Raw genomic sequence first — 16,237 nt, 5'->3', positions numbered from 1 at the left:
AGAGACACAGGTACTTGCAGACAGAACAAATTGCTGTACTTTGGCACAGTTGCTACTTCGACAATGGCTTTGGCCAGGGTCACTTTAATTTAGGGCTCGCCATGTTCCAGGAGACAACTGACGCCTAAATTTGCCTATTTTCTTGTCAGTGTAGTAATTGCTGATCGGCTGTTGAAATTTTACCTTGGGTAATTGTTAGGCTATGTTATATACAAAAGTAATCCAGTCCCTCAAAATACATCTCTGCTAGGAAATATGTTTTTTAAAGTCTGGCACTGAATAGTTGGTACTTAAATAGAATATGTCAAGATTGAAATATAGGAGGTGACATTGCTGACTTGTTCTAAAGATGCAAGTTTCAGGGCCATCATCACTTACCCTGTGCTCTACTATTGACTGGAAACAAGCATGCAGTCAGTAAAGTGTGGCAGAAAGGAAAAAACGTGCTTCATGCAGTGAAGAAAAAAATAAAGCTGACAGCCTTGGAACTTGCACCTTTTTAAAAAGAAGTCTGCAAAAGCAGATCCCTTTTTTTTCCTATACTGACAAATTTACTTGGAAGTTCTTCTGCTATTTATTTGCTTACATCCAGTCTTCTTGCTTCCTCTAGGAGCATGCCTTTGAAAGCAGTCAAAAATACAAGGAAGGAAAGTTTATCATTGAACTGGCTCACATGATAAAAGACAATGGTTGGGAGTGAGCTCTCTTGCACAGCTCTCCTTTCAGGTTGTGTCAGTGTGAATCATACATTACAGGCAATGTAAAACTGAACTGTGGATTTTCATACCGAGCAACCGAATATATCACTGAACTTTATATATTAAGTAACCTCATGGACTGTTAGAGTAGCTGATGGGCACCTTGTGGCTGGACTTGAATTCCAACAGGTTCTAGAAGATTTCTGCTCCTGTTTTACCATCCTCCCTCCCTCCCTCCTTTTTTTCCCCCTCATGTGTGATCGGATGTTATGGTGATACTGCTGCCATACACTGGATGAGATGTCAACACTCACAAGTCCTTGACACCAGATTCACTTGTATTGGATTGCCATACGTTTTTGTGCATGCCTGTGTTCTGTTTTTCTCCAAAACCTTGGTATACCAGGTTCAGAACTGAAGAAACCAGTGTGCATCCAGGAAAGAAGTAAAAAAAAAAAAAATTACAGCCCATTAACTCGCAAAGTTGAACCATGGAACTTCTTGCAGTGTAATGTGTTCCATGTCCAAAAAAAAAGGAGGAGTTTACAGAACTGAAGGCATGGTAGACAGGATGTAATCACAGTGGTGTTTTCAGAGCCTTCCATGCATGTTCAAAACGTTATCCTCTGCGCTGCTGTAAGGGGTGTTTTTTTTTTTCCAAAAAGCAGACAAGTGGGTGGATGGCCCAATTCCAATGATTTCCATTTTGGTTTACATCTTTTTAAATAATACCAGGTTGCTAAGATTGTTCAGCCTTGTTGGGGGGGTCCCAATTATGTTTCCTCCATAGAAAGATGCATTATTTTTTTTCTAATTGGATCCAAAAAAACCTGTGTTAAGAAATTATTTCAACTTCTCTTCTAGAGTGGCCTAACAACTTGGCCAAATGGCAAACCCTGCTTGGGAGCTAGGAAGTTTGCTTAATCAGTTGTGTAACCAGTGCCACATACATCTAAAGTGTGTTGTTATGGCTGGTTCCATAAACCATTGTAGGCTTCATGCACTGGACAAAGAGGGCATTTGAAATGTCATGAAACATGCTCCCACCTCTTTTTTGCACACTCTTATTATAGGGAATCTTTCTGGGGAAAAGTTCCTTCCTGTTTGTAAAGTACTATATCCCGTGTTGTGTTTTTTTGTTTGTTTTTTTTTTTTTTCTAAGAATGTTTAATTTAACTCTTTGGGGTGTGGGTGGTTTGCTGGTTAAATCATTTCCAAAGTTTGTTGGGTTTTATTGTATTTTTTAAGAAAAGTAATGAAAGTATACAATACATGTTACCTTAATGACTTGTTACATGTGCACATCTGCAGCTGCTGTGAAAGTAGGAAGGAAATTGTATAAACTGGGCATAGCCTTTCACCTTTCTCCCTCCATGCGGATTACTGCTTCTTTACCCATAATGCAATCCGCATTCATTTCTTGTGCCCTAGTAACATATGGGTGTCCCCTGCACAGTTATTGGTGTTCGGCTTTTGTGATTGATGTGGTTTTTTTCAATCCTAGCCAAGGTGGGCCATAGTAGGACAGATGTTATTAGATTATATGAAAAATCTGCTCTTCTTTGTTGCCAATGCCAAATCCATATTGATTATTTTTTTTTTTTTTTACAGAGCATGCCTGGGGAAACCATCTTTAAACTCCTACAAAGATCTTCTACTATTTTAGGAGGTCTTTGACTCTAATTTCAGTTAGTATTATGATATAGGTTTATTGACACTATTTTTTTTTTTTTCTGGCCCCTACATGCCTGATTATTGGTATTGGTGCTGAGTTTGGTCACATCTCAAGCAAACTTCTGCTGTAGATGGACAAGTTTATTAGGAATTTTAAGGAATTGCTGGGTGACAGCAAAGAAAACTAGTCTGACTTTTTTCAGGACCATTTTATTTTTCTATTTTACACTACCACTACTGTAAGCACTTTGACTTTAATGATACAATGGGAAGCCTTGCAATAGAAAAGATTCTATCACCTTTTACCTCCCTAGACATGTTCTATGTACTGCTATAAGCTTCTTCAGTGTAATAACTGACGCATTGCTGCTGCTTAATGCATTATTTAGTAGTAGGCTGGACTGCACTTTATGCTTATGGTAAACTTCAACAACTGCTTTAGTTAACATTGTAATAGAGTTCACAGCTGCCATCTATAGATAGATAGAGGAGAAAGACCTCTTTTCAGTGTCATTCTATTTTTTCTTAAAAAGAAAAAAAAAAGATTGTGGCTATATATGAATGACATGATTAAACAGTTGGAAATCTACTATTTCAGCAAACGTTCTCAACCAACTTTGCTGTATTTCTATAGGTTATTGAAATCCATTTACTAGGCCTTTCCGCTGCTAGTGAAGAAGTTCGTTATGTCTGACAATAGGTGCCTGCATCTAACAAGGCCATGTTTAAACCTTGACTCCTGAAAAGGGTTCATTTAGAAATTGCATGACTGCAACTAATATTTCATTATTATCTATTCTATTGGTGAGATTGGTAGGCTCGACCCTAGTTTTTGCTATGCACTTTGCTATATGTCCAATGAACTGTACTTTGACTTTTGCATACATTCATATAATCCTTGGCCTCTAAATTTATATTGGAATAAAGTTAAAGAAAAATACAAAGGTATCCAGCCACCATCAGAAGCCTGTTCTTTCCTTATGAAAAAAAAGCACCTACTTAAAAAATAACATATACATAAAGGCTCCCGGATGTGGCTAAGGTGAAATATAGGACAGTCTGGTTACTGATCCTGATTTGTTTTTGTTTGTTTTTCAGCAGTTTGCATAAAACTTGAAATATATATATATAAAAAAAGACAAAAAAGCATTTTCCATTAACCAATTTTGTACATAATATGGGTAATATTTAAAAGTTTTGTGTTTATGGTAAGGTTGCTGTTTCCCTTTTTTTTTTTTTTTTTTTTTTTTTTTATATCTCTCCATACTTTTTTATGATTGTTATAGCTACTTAACACATTTCTGTTTGTGGCCGTGTGTATATCGTTTTTATAAGCCGTTCAAACAAAAAAAAAAAAACAACTATTATGGAAGCAATGTTTTCTAACACCCCCCCCCCCCCTTTTTTTTTTTTTTTTTTTTTTTTTTTTTTTTTTTGTCCCCTCGCTCATACATTTTAAGTTTCAGGTATTCCAGTGCTTAAACTGTCCCTATACTCTGGCAGATAGAAGACAGCTACACAAGAATGGCCTTAATGGAACTACATTATTGGTGGGGCTCCTAGATGGTCAGGGTGCTCCGTTGTCAATATTATATGACCCCATGACAGTGGGAGTTCTGACATTGTACATTTGCTCAGTACTTGGTCTGACAAAAATAGAAAACGTTTTTCGCAGATTTTTTTTTTTTTTCTGGATCTTCATATACAACAAAACTTAAGTGATCACGTGGACTTACAATATAATTATTTATGGTGACAAAATGAAGTGGACTTTACTTGTTTCAAGCATAAACTTCTGTTTTGCATTACCATCGTTCTTTGTTCCCTGCAACTGCACATGGCAGGGACATGTTTTTTGCATTAGACAAACTGTTGTACACCTATTTTTCTGTATATATGGTTCTGTTCTACTCAGTATTGAACCTTCTGAGACTATAATAACTATGCTCTTTTTCACATGTAATCTAAGAGGGTGAACATAGCCTTGCAAATTCTATGTGTGAAGATGGCCTACCTCTCAGTCATTACATCCAAACAGAAGCAGCCTGTCCACCCTTTAAGGCATTTTGTTGTCAAAGTAACCGTGTGTAGAAAATGATTGGTTGCATCTCTTAAAGTTTGGTGTAATGTGTGAAAACATAGGAAGTATTCTCTGCTGGAGAGTTAGACCTGGCATTTTCTGCACGAGTGTGTGGAGGGTCAGTCTTTCCAAAAGTAATATTTTAATTACAAGAGAAGTCTAATGGGCTAAGTCATTAGCTGGTTTCTTATATCTCTTTGGAAATGCAGAAGATTACCCAGCTTGGTGTTGTGTTTCCTCCACCTTGGGGTGCTTCTACCTTTTTTTTTTTTTTTTTAACACAGAAGCAGACCAGAGTATATCCTCCTGGTGTTGAAGTCCCTTAGAGGTATAAGAAATGGTTTTGGTATTTTTTTTTTTTCTCTAGCATCTACCAAAATTTGAAATGTCACTTTAGGTCGGACTGACCTTTTTAAGGAAGAATGCCCCTCAAAACATAGTTTTGGTGCAGGGTGATTTGGGTACTTGTTTAGAGTTATACTTGGCTTTTGATCCTTGCTGTAAAGAGCCGCAGCTGTAAAGTTCGTGTAGCATCTCCTCCCATCTCTGATCATGCTGGTGTGCCATTTTACAGTGTGGGAACATTTCCCATTGAAGTTAATGAGACTGACACAGCAGCTGGGGGATATCTTGGAAACTTCTCAGCTGTGGTCAGCAGGTAACTAGAACTTTACAAAACACCCTCCGTTTAGAATACTGCTATGTGTGTTCTCATTTGTTATTTCATGGTTCAATAATGCCACTGACAAATGGTGAAATAGGCCACATTTTTATGATGCTGCAGAATGGCTATCATGTTTTTCAGCTATGCTTGTCACAAACAACGGAAAGGAGAAGTCAGAACTGAAATTATTGTTTCTGAGTAATAGTAAAAAGTCAATCGGCAGACAATTATGCTACCAGTGGTATAGAAAGGGTAGGATTCCTTTCCTTTTGTGTGTATGTGTTTTTATATATATATATATATATATATATATATATATATATATATATATATATATATATATATATATATATATATATATATATATATATATATAGTGAACTTTAACCCCTTCAGTGTTTAGAGTCTGCTGAGCAGAACTGTTGGAAGTTCACCCCTGAGATCATATATTAAGCTAGTTTTTCAGATAAGGCACTGTTATGAATGGGACTTGCTACCACACAATGTGATGCCTAGTGCTGACACCTCACATTTTTACTTTTTTTTTTTTTTTACACCATTTACACTCTATTTTTTTTTCTTTTCTGTTTTGATATGTCATAGCTTTGCTGTTCTGTCTTAGCTATATTGTACAACACTTGTGCGATTGTTTCACGTTGTTGTATTCAATTTGAGGTATCACAATAAAAGGCTTTAATCAGCACAGTGGTCTTTTTCTCCATTGATTTCTATTTGAAGTGTAGACATCGGTCATAAATGGTCCATTGGTCACAGGCCAGAAAAAAAATGTAAACAAATATATATTATATTATTAAAGTGTGTGTGTGTGTGTGTGTGTGTGTGTGTATGTATGTGTATATTATATATATACTTTGAACATGCATATATGCCAACATGTATTTATGTACTTTGCCCTGTTGACATCTGCACATTTTTAAGTGAGTTTACAGATCTGTTGGGCAGTTTCTAACAAGCCTGTTCCTTGGAGTTCATTAATGACATATATAAAATACACCTAAACTGTGCGACATGCTTGCAATCCACTGCACCTAAAGCTTACATATGTGACATACTTCACTGCTGTCCTAGGGTGACTATGCACACTCATTCTACTGTGTTTTTTGGAGAAGCAGTGTTGTCACACTATGACAGGACTACAGAACCCCTCCTTGCTGTGGTCCAAAATGAATGTGAATTCGCCACTAACGACTAGAAAATCGAACAAAAGCTCTTACAGTTAAAATTAAACAGCCTGCTTGGACAATGAAATCAAATCGGTTGCACTTGGAGCAGAAATAAGTGAGCTCTATTAGCTCTAGGAGGTAAAAATGTAATGGAGTTCGGGTTTATACAGTCATGGAACCCATTGTGTTGCAATGAGATTAATCTATAGATAGTGGGACTTCCTCTTTGTTACCAGAGGCTGAAGATGTTGCAACTGCAGCATTACAATGATGTGGAAAGTGAGGAACGATGAGTGTGAGGCTGCCAACTTGTCTCATTGAGATGGTGCAAAGTCACGTGTTTCCTCGTACATGTGGTGCCCAAATGGCTGATATGTTTACTATGGCTGATGGAGGTGCTAGAGCAGTTGCATTAGAAAAGGGCCACACTGCAGAGCTGTGGACCAGCCATGGACATAGCAGTGTCCTGTAACTGTGGGGCAGTTTCAGATAATTAGGATGGCTGCTCTCTCCAGTTTTTTTTTGCAAGCTGCCCATGCCCCTGGACCAAATCCTCCATCATTGTTCTTCCTTAGAACTTTCCTCTTTTCCAATTGGTGGCACCCACGGCTGGTCCACTACCTCATCATCCGTCCACTGCAGGAAACTCCAGCTGCTGGAATATCTCTGCCGCTTGCTCCCTGACTGATGTCCACTACCTCTATGGTCATGGAGTTATCTTCATCTTCTTTTAATCTGCAATATCTGAAAGGAAGAATGCTTGCTCATGACCATGACTATCCTCCTGCAGCAAATCAATGATCATGTAATCAAATAATTCTGCTAATTGCTCATTGTCAGTTTGCAGGGCTATGACAGGATTAGCAGAAGAGGATTAAGAGAAAGAAAAAGAAGAGGGCACATTAGCAGAAGTTGGAGTGGCAGACATGCCAGTTTTTTTTTTTCCCTGCAGAACCTCTGCCTTTCACTTCAGGCCTGCTTGAAATTTTTAATAAGAAAATTACTTTAATTGAATAACCGCTTTGCCAATAGGTGGAAAAAATGTGGTGCTTGCTAAACATGACATGCAGTAACCTGCTACCTTTGTGCTCAGCAACAAGTACAGTTGTGCTCATAAGTTTACATACCCTTGCAGACTATGATTCCTTGACCCTTTTTCAGAGAATATGAATGATAACACAAAAACTTTTCTTTCACTCGTGGTTAGTGTTTGGCTGAAGCCATTTATTATCAATCAACTGTGTTTACTATTTTTTACTATGTGTTTAACTGTGTTTACTATTTTTAAATCATAATGACAACAAACTAGCCAAATGACCATGATCAAAAGTTTACATACCCTGGTGATTTTGGCCTGATGACATGCACACAAGTTGACCCAAAGGGGTTTGAATGGCTCATTTGCTTGTAATTAGTGTGTGTGTGTATATAAAAGGTCAATGGTCTGGACTCCTGACAGACCCTTGCATCTTTCATCCAGTGCTGCACTGAGGTTTCTGGATTCTGACTCATGGGGAAAGCAAAAGAATTGTCAAAGGATCTGCGGGAAAAGGTATAAAACAGGAAAGGCATATAAAAAGATATCCAAGGAATTGAGAATGCTAATCAGCAGTGTTCAAACTCTAAATCAAGGAGGGCTCTCCACTGCACTGAGTGCTCCTCCATGTATTGGGCTTGCCCTGAACTTCTGTACCCGTTTCCAATGATATATCTTTCGCACTGGCATTTGTTGCGACAAGGCACAATAGAATTCAAAAAAATGTCTTCTAAGGGGTTCAGTCCAGCAAAATTCACCATAAATTTGGAACCGTAAACTTTGAACCACCTGGATTTACTAGAAATGTACTGTGCAGTTAATCTGAATTTCATCACTTCCAAGGAAGTAGTTTAATACTGCCATAGCAATGAGGTTTATTGAATAGGGAAGCTTGGTGCTCTACCCCTAGTCGCCCCCTAGAACTCCATTTGTGACTCTAGTAACATTTCAGGAGTTTTGGCAGATCAGAAAAAAATGTTATCACATCATTTATCTATACAAAATTATAATAGAAAACATGCTTTTAGGCACAAGTAGAAAACACAGCCTGCAAAAATGGACAAAGTGGTAATTGTGTAAATTGCCACTCTAAAGTGTGACTTGAGGTTGAAACATGGCATATAACATATGAAATAAACACGTGCATATGTGAGAGTCAAATCGGCCTGTATGTGACAATCCCATCAAGCAGAAATCTGGCTCATATTATTTGGCTGGAGTTCAACTGTGTATCTAATTTTTAAAATCAATGGTAACATCCATGGCAACCATATACTGCACAGTTCCACGTACAATAAAAATGGAAGAATCCACATAGTGTAAAACTGACTAAAAAGTTTTATTGCAAGATATGAATACTACTCGCATAGATAAAACCAATATCACCGGGGACTCGCCTGTGGCGCTTATCCAGATTTTGGGCTAATGATGAGAGATTGTTGGAACCCCTAACGGCCTCTATCTGCAATTTCTGGACAGACAATGCTGAATCAGCTGCCCCTTCTGTTGTATGGGACTCCTTTTAAAGCTTGGATACGTGGTGAGTATGGGCATAGTATCGCTCGGCTTAAGCGTGACTCTACTCGCTCCATAGATGAGCTGGAGGCATTGGCTCGTAGGTTGGAGACTGAATATGTTTCTGCTCCTGGGGAGGACCGGTATAGGGCGTGGAAAAAGGCTCTGGGTGACCTATCCACTCTTAGGATGGCCCAGACGGACAAGGCCTTGCTGTACTCTGCTCAGCGGGTGTTCGAACATGGTGGTAAAAATGGGAAGCTCCTTGTATGGCTGGCTAAAGGTAACATACCCTCTACCCCCATAGGTTCCATTAGAGACAATACTGGTCAGATCCTCACCGCCCCTGGTAATATTAATGACCGTTTTCGAAAATACTTTCAGGAGGTTTACTCCTCAAGAGATGTTGCAGCGGATTCATCCATGTCCTCATTTTTTGACTCCCTGTCTATCCCTGTTTTGTCTGAGGAAGCAAGGGAGGAGCTGGAGGCTGACGTCGCACTTGAGGAGATCCAAGTTGCCATGGGACACCTTAAGGGAGGGAAGGCCCCGGGTGCAGATGGGTTACCATCTGAATTTTACTCCAATTTTTCTGAATTATTGGCCCCTAAGCTGACTTCACTGCTCTCTAAATTTGCAACTCTGCCAGCCCTACCTGACTCAATGAATGAGGCGGTTATTGTACTGGTTCCTAAACCAGGAAAAGACCCTCTTGATTGCGCATCGTACCGGCCCATCTCGTTGCTTAATGTCGACGCCAAGATCTTTGCTAAGGTCTTGGCCACCCGACTATCTCATGTAATAGAAGATCTAGTGGGTATAGACCAGACAGGATTTATGCCAGGAAAGGGTACAGATATAAATATTAGGCGCCTATTCCTAAACTTAGCAACATTGCATGACAACACGGGGTCCAGAGTTATTGCCTCTTTAGATGCCGAGAAGGCTTTCGACTCTGTTGAATGGAAATTTTTATGGGAGACTTTACGTAGATTCGGATTTGGTCCCAAATTTATTCACGGAATACGATTGCTGTACCGCTCCCCCCGAGCACGGGTTCGCACTAACAATTGGGTCTCAGACTCCTTTGACTTGTTTCGCGGTACGAGGCAGGGATGCCCGCTCTCCCCCAGCCTGTTCGCCCTGGCGCTGGAGCCCCTGGCAATTGCCATTAGGAGTGCACCGGACGTTCAGGGCCTGCGGGTGGGTATGAGGGAAGAGCGCCTCTTCCTCTATGCCGATGACGCGTTATTGTACCTAAATGATGCTGGGCCCTCTCTTCAAGCTGCCTTGCGTATTTTTGACAGTTTTGGTGCACTCTCGGGAGTTAAAATAAATTGGACCAAATCAGTCCTATTTTTTATAGATGATGGAGTTAACTCTGGACCCCTCTCCTCCCCGTTACAAAGGGTTAGGGAATTTAAATATCTTGGTGTTGTGATCACTAGAAATCCCTCTGATTTTATTATAAAAAATCTGACCCCTGCCCTGAACACCCTACGTTCGAAATGTGCTGCCTGGGAGAGTCTTCCTCTGAATCTTCTGGGTCGCATTAGTCTCCTTAAAATGATAATATTGCCCAAATTTAACTATTTGTTTAGGAATTGTCCGGTTTGGGTCCCCGTCTCGTTCTTTAAGGACATTGACCGTATAGTGGGATCCTTTATTTGGTCGGGGGGGAACCCTAGGTTGGCACGCACTACGTTGTGTTTACCTGTAGATTTGGGCGGACTTGCTCTCCCAAATTTCCAGATATATTTTTGGGCAGCCATGTTGGTGACGGTGCACTGGTGGTTCCAGGGTTCTAGATCCAATGTGGCAACCTGTCTCGAGGCGAATATCCTGGGTTCACTGACGGACCTTCGGAACTTTCCCTATAGAGGACCCAGGGCATATTGTGGGGTCCCTGGGCCTACTAGGGCAACTTGGAGGGTATGGGAGGCGGCTAGGCGCAGATATTTGGGACCTGGCCAGTTGTCTCCGGCTCATCCCTTATGGGGAAACCCACGACTTAAACACTTTCGTATGATACCGGACCCACAGGTGTGGGCCAGATATGGTGTAACCACGTTGGAACACGTAATGTCTGGGGGACAACTGCTCTCCTTGCATGAGCTTACGGCTAAATTTGGGTTGCCCCGTTGGATGGGGTTCCGGTACATACAGCTGAGACATGCGGCCAGGGCTCAATTCCCGCAAACTCCCCTGTTACAGACGGATCCCATTGAAGATCTCCTATCTCCTGGAGACTTGACTAAACCCCTATCCTCTCTTTATAATGCGTTACTGGGAAGGGATTCCCCCAAGATAAATGAACTATGGGAAAGATGGCGGGCTGATATTCCGTCATTGGATAAAGAGGGATGGGAGGACTGTTTAGAGTATGGCCCGAAATTGGTGATAGCATCCAAGGACAAACTGATTCAAGTTAAATTTATACACAGGATCTACTATACCCCGCAGAGACTCCATCGCATATTCCCTGAGAGAGACCCCATGTGTCCTAAATGCAAAATTCATATAGGCACATTTATACATATGTTCTGGGAGTGCCCAGTTGTTGCACTATTTTGGACTAAGATAGTAGGTGAAATCAACTCCAGACCTCTATTCCGCTCTTACCGGCTATGGCGTTGCTGGGGATACATGATGATGAGCAGAGGCCATATCATCTTAAATTACTAATTTCCTTCCTTCTTTTCTATGCCAAAAAAGAAATACTCATGAAATGGATAGATTCTTCCCCTCCATCCTTTTCAGCCTGGGAGGCACAGATTGAGGCAGTAATCCCAATGTATAAAATGACACATATAAACCGTGGCTGTCCGTGGAAGTTTGAAAAAGTTTGGGCTCCGTGGATGGCCTCGTAGAGAAACACTTAGTTCATTACGATCATCTGCCCCAAGAGGGGAGGGTTTTGGAGGGTGGCGGGTGGACGGTACTTGTTGAGAATGGTACTATTATCCCTACGTATTACTTGCGGGCTTTGCATATTGTCTTCCTTATCCTAAAATGTGTAATATATATATGTTGTGTATTGTACTCTGTTAAATGGTATTCTGTAACTCTAATCTTGTACAACAATAAAGCACCACTGTTTTTGTTAAATAAAAAAAAAAAGATAAAACCAATATGAGCTTTGTATATATAACAATCCCTGAGATACATAGAAAAAAAGTTCCAAACAAAGCTTCACAAAATTACCATTGCAGATAGGCGTAGCGATTGTCAAGTGTGTTAGCTCTGTCCAACGCGTTTCATCATATGTGACATCGGGGGCATAAACGCCATGGACCCCATAATTACTGGTCTCCAAATTGCACACTTACTGTATTTTAAAATGTCTAATGAATCAATCCAAGCCTCGTCTTAAAAATAAAGATGGCTTGAGCTTTGAAATGAACAAACCGCCAAAGCCGAGCCGCGACTGCAGTAAAAAGGCCGGGCCCAACGTGGGAGGATGTATAAGGCTGTTATATGATGCAGCCAAAACTGAAAAACCACCTGCATAGCCATGAGGGCACATAATTTGTAGTATTAAAAGGGCTAATTAGGCCCAAAAAAGGTAAAAGCAAGGAAAGAACCTGCAAAACCGACACAAAAAAAACAAACAAAAAAAAACGTCTAAAATGTATGGTTTATGCACCAACAAAAGCACTATAGGGCATAATGATCATGAATGATGATTATAAAAAATGAATTAAATATGATAAATCAAAACATTATCCAAAAAAGGAGAAAAAAATTGTATAACTCTTATCGAGTAGATACAAAATGTCTCCACACAAATAAAAACAGTCAATAATACAATAATGCCTCGTTTCCACTGAGCGGTTCAGTACGGTACGCTATTTTGAGTGTTTCCATTATGAAAGCGGCCCATACAACCGAACCGCACCATTCTGGGTCCTGTTTCAGATGTGGGACCATAGAAAATGGTACGGTTTGGTTAGGGCAGAGCTACGATACATTCCACTGATTGGCGGACGTGTGACACCATGCTAGCCATTTTTTCTAAACCCACGTATGGTCCCTGGCGGTCCCACTTGCAGTGGAAACGCTCACCTTAATAGGCCGGACCATTCTAGGCCTTCCAAACTGTACTGGACCGATCCACTCATTGGAAATGAAGCAATAAATGTATAGGGAAAATGAATATTTAAAGATATGCAACATGGGCCCATACCTATAAGACTGTTGGCTCTATATAGTTCCTGTATTATAATAATAATAACTAGAAAAGCTACAATTTCTGGGGAAATTGTGAAAAGTGTTCTTGCCTCTACAACTGGAGTGGGCGGAGTAACTGGGTGGGGTGGAATGGCTTGAGTAACTGTGAAAAGTGTTAAAAAGCTTAATATTTTAAAAAGTATATATAGTAGTACAAAAGTTCCATCATTAGCTGAAAGAGCTGAACATTTTTTTCAAAAGTAATTTTTTTTTTTCAAAAATGAATTTTTTTTGTTCAAAAATGATTTTTTTTCTTCAAAAATGATTTTTTTTTCTTCAAAAATGATTTTTTTTTTTCAAAAATAATTTTTTTTTTTCAAAAATATTTTTTTTTTTTTTCAAAAATATTTTTTTTTTTTTCATGGGGCGGTCATAATGTTTCAGCTGATCATGGGGTTGTCAGCTTTTGTCACCTCCCGCTCTAGTTTTGAACATTTCACCATTCATTCCTATGGGACCAATTTCACCTCAAAAACGACGATATTTCGTGAACCATTCGGCGAAACGTTCCACAAAGTAATAGCACACCAATTAAATGACATTGAGGCCGGATTCACACTGGTATTTTTCAGCTTTTCACAAAGTTCCACAAGGTAATAGGACACCAATTAAATGACATTGAACATTTCGCAATTCATTCCTATGGGACCAATATTGCCGCAAAAAACTACGATATTTCGTGGACCATTCGGCAAAATATTCCACAAAGTAATAACACACCAATCGGGAACAATCCGCTCGTTTCGGTATATTACTTGTCTCTGTAGTGTAAAAACTGTGGGAGGAGTCTACAAGCATTATCAAGTCTAGCAGATGAAGTCACATGCATTTGGGGTGTCTCAGCATCTTGTGTTTACAACCACTGTTTCCTAGCAACGCTCATGCCCTGTTTATGCTTCCCAAATACTACTTCATCAAAACTGCCCCATCAGAATTACCCCATCAAAACTGCCCCATCAGAATTGCCCTATCAAAACTGCCCCATCATATTCCTCTATTATAAATCAGTACATGGTGTGTCTGTCCCCTCCCCCGGGCTCTGTAATCAGAGCTGAGATGCTCCAGCCACCTCCCCCCTGTGTATAACAGAAGCTTTGGTAACCATGGCAACAAAACAAACACTAACAGTACACTCTGATTAATGGCTAAAATTTCCTGAAATGACCTCTAAACAAATGGCCGTATTTTAAAAACTATACATCCTACAGCGAAGATCTTTATATTGTGAGAATCACAAGACCCAGACCTAGATTTTGATACATAGTATGTCTCTGAAATATTAAAATTGAAGGCACGGTCGCAGTTTAGAAATTGCCCTTCAAATTTGAAGGGGCTAGAGTGTAGTTTCAATGAATGTCAATGGACGGCGTGAGTTGCAAACAAATGGTCATATTGTGAAAACTATCAGGACTATGGCTTAGCCGTGGACATGTTTAGTGGCAGCAGGGATAGCTGAACGTTTTGATATAAGATTTGTGTAGGTGGGCTTGAAAATGAGGGAGTGGCGGCAGTTTAGAAATCATGTTCTGATTTTCCAGCTTTTGCCATCTCCCACTCTAGTTTCCCCATTCATTCCTATGGGACCAATTTCGCCGCAAAAACGACGATATTTCGTGAACCATTCGGCGAAACGTTCCACAAAGTAATAGCACACCATTCAGGAACAATCCGCACGTTTCGGTATATTACTTGTCTATGTAGTGTAAGAACTGTGGGAGGAGTTAGGGTGGTAAATTTGGCTATAATAATAAGAATAATATATATGTGAGATAACAGTAAGTGGTCTTGCTATGCAAGAACACTTAATAATATGACAGTCTAGAACCAGAATGGGTTAATGCGTTATTTATAAACGCATTAATATCCCATTCAATATTTATACCATATGGACTATAGGACTTTAACTCATAGATTCAATAGGTTTTCAGTTGGGAAACCCCCCTCTTTAGTGATCTTCCCCTCCCAAGGTGCTTCATATTTATTGTTTTCTACAATTAGGGTTCCTCTGGGATCCCTATTGTGACAGCATGCATAATATTTCGGAACACTGTGCCCCTTCATACCCTTCCGTATATTTTTGATGTGGTTGTTGACGTGTACAGAGAAGGAGCGAATGGTCCTCCCCACATATTGCTTACCACAAGGGCAGCAAATGGGGTAAATAACATATTTAGAGGCACAGGTAATGAAGGTTTTGATGGGGTAGGTTCTAGAAGTAAAGGAACTAATTTGTATACCCTTAAATTTATTAATTTGGCAAACTGAATATTTTTTACACAGGTAATACCCAGTAAGATCACGAAAAAAGGATGACTTGTTAAGGAGGATCTAAGACATTAGGGACCACTTTCAATTGCAAAAATGGGACCCCTCTATAAATAACATTTGGTTTGTTAGGCAGAAGGGGGCCTAGAACTTTATTATTTTTAAGGACTGCCCAATGTTTATTCATTATGTTTCTGATTTGCTTATGTTGTGTGGAATATGATGTAACATGATGTACCATTTATCTATGTTCATTAAGAAAAAAAATTGCCTGACAGGTATGACATACTAGATGTGCATTTTGAGCAAAAAAATATGTCAGATCTGGCTGCTTATTTTCAAAGTATCCTATCCTGGTTCCACAGCCAACATTAAAAGAAGGCTGCACACTTATGACATCACACAATTGATGGTTTAACACTGCCATGCTGGCTTTCTGGTAGTCCCCCTCTGTGGCCCCGTAGGTTGGTAATGGAGGGAGGAGAGCTGAGCTAGGCAGCACTGAGACTGAAGTGTCCGTATGTATGCATTTCTTTCCCCAAATTCATGTAACTGTTTCCAGTGGGGTGGGCTCCTGATCATCTGACCACTGTCAGAGCCAATCACAGCAATCACATGATCGGGACGCCACATCCAGGTGTTAGTACCAACTTAAAGGGCAGCAGGGAGGTGGCCTCTGATTAAAAAGAAAAACAAAACGTGCAGCAGCCCATAACTATAAGTGCATCTGCAAGTACAATTTTATTTTTTTCTCTGTAAAGTCTCAGAAATACCTGTTGAGCCTGCCAGTAAAGTCTACCTAATGTGCCTTCCTGGGATGGGGTGCAATAATGCTGCACTTCTGAATTCAGAGCAGAGTTGCCACTCCCATGTAAGCTATGTCTGTTTGCA

The 16,237-nt window shown here is 39.9% G+C and overlaps 1 protein-coding gene across 1 annotated transcript in view; it reads left to right on the top strand.

Annotated features, from left to right (window-relative positions):
• Positions 1 to 5,819, top strand: part of YPEL1 (yippee like 1) — a 30,675-nt gene extending 24,856 nt beyond the window's left edge. The window contains exon 5 of the mRNA XM_073629013.1: positions 611 to 5,819. Within this exon, the coding sequence (XP_073485114.1) occupies positions 611 to 700 (90 nt within the window). The 3' untranslated portion in view covers positions 701 to 5,819. The remainder of the gene's footprint in view (positions 1 to 610) is intronic.
• The last annotated feature ends 10,418 nt before the right edge of the window (positions 5,820 to 16,237 follow it).

This window comes from Aquarana catesbeiana, linkage group LG01 (assembly GCF_042186555.1).
Source record: "Aquarana catesbeiana isolate 2022-GZ linkage group LG01, ASM4218655v1, whole genome shotgun sequence".
Taxonomy (NCBI): domain Eukaryota; kingdom Metazoa; phylum Chordata; class Amphibia; order Anura; family Ranidae; genus Aquarana; species Aquarana catesbeiana.
This window is presented reverse-complemented; position numbering and strand designations above follow the sequence as displayed.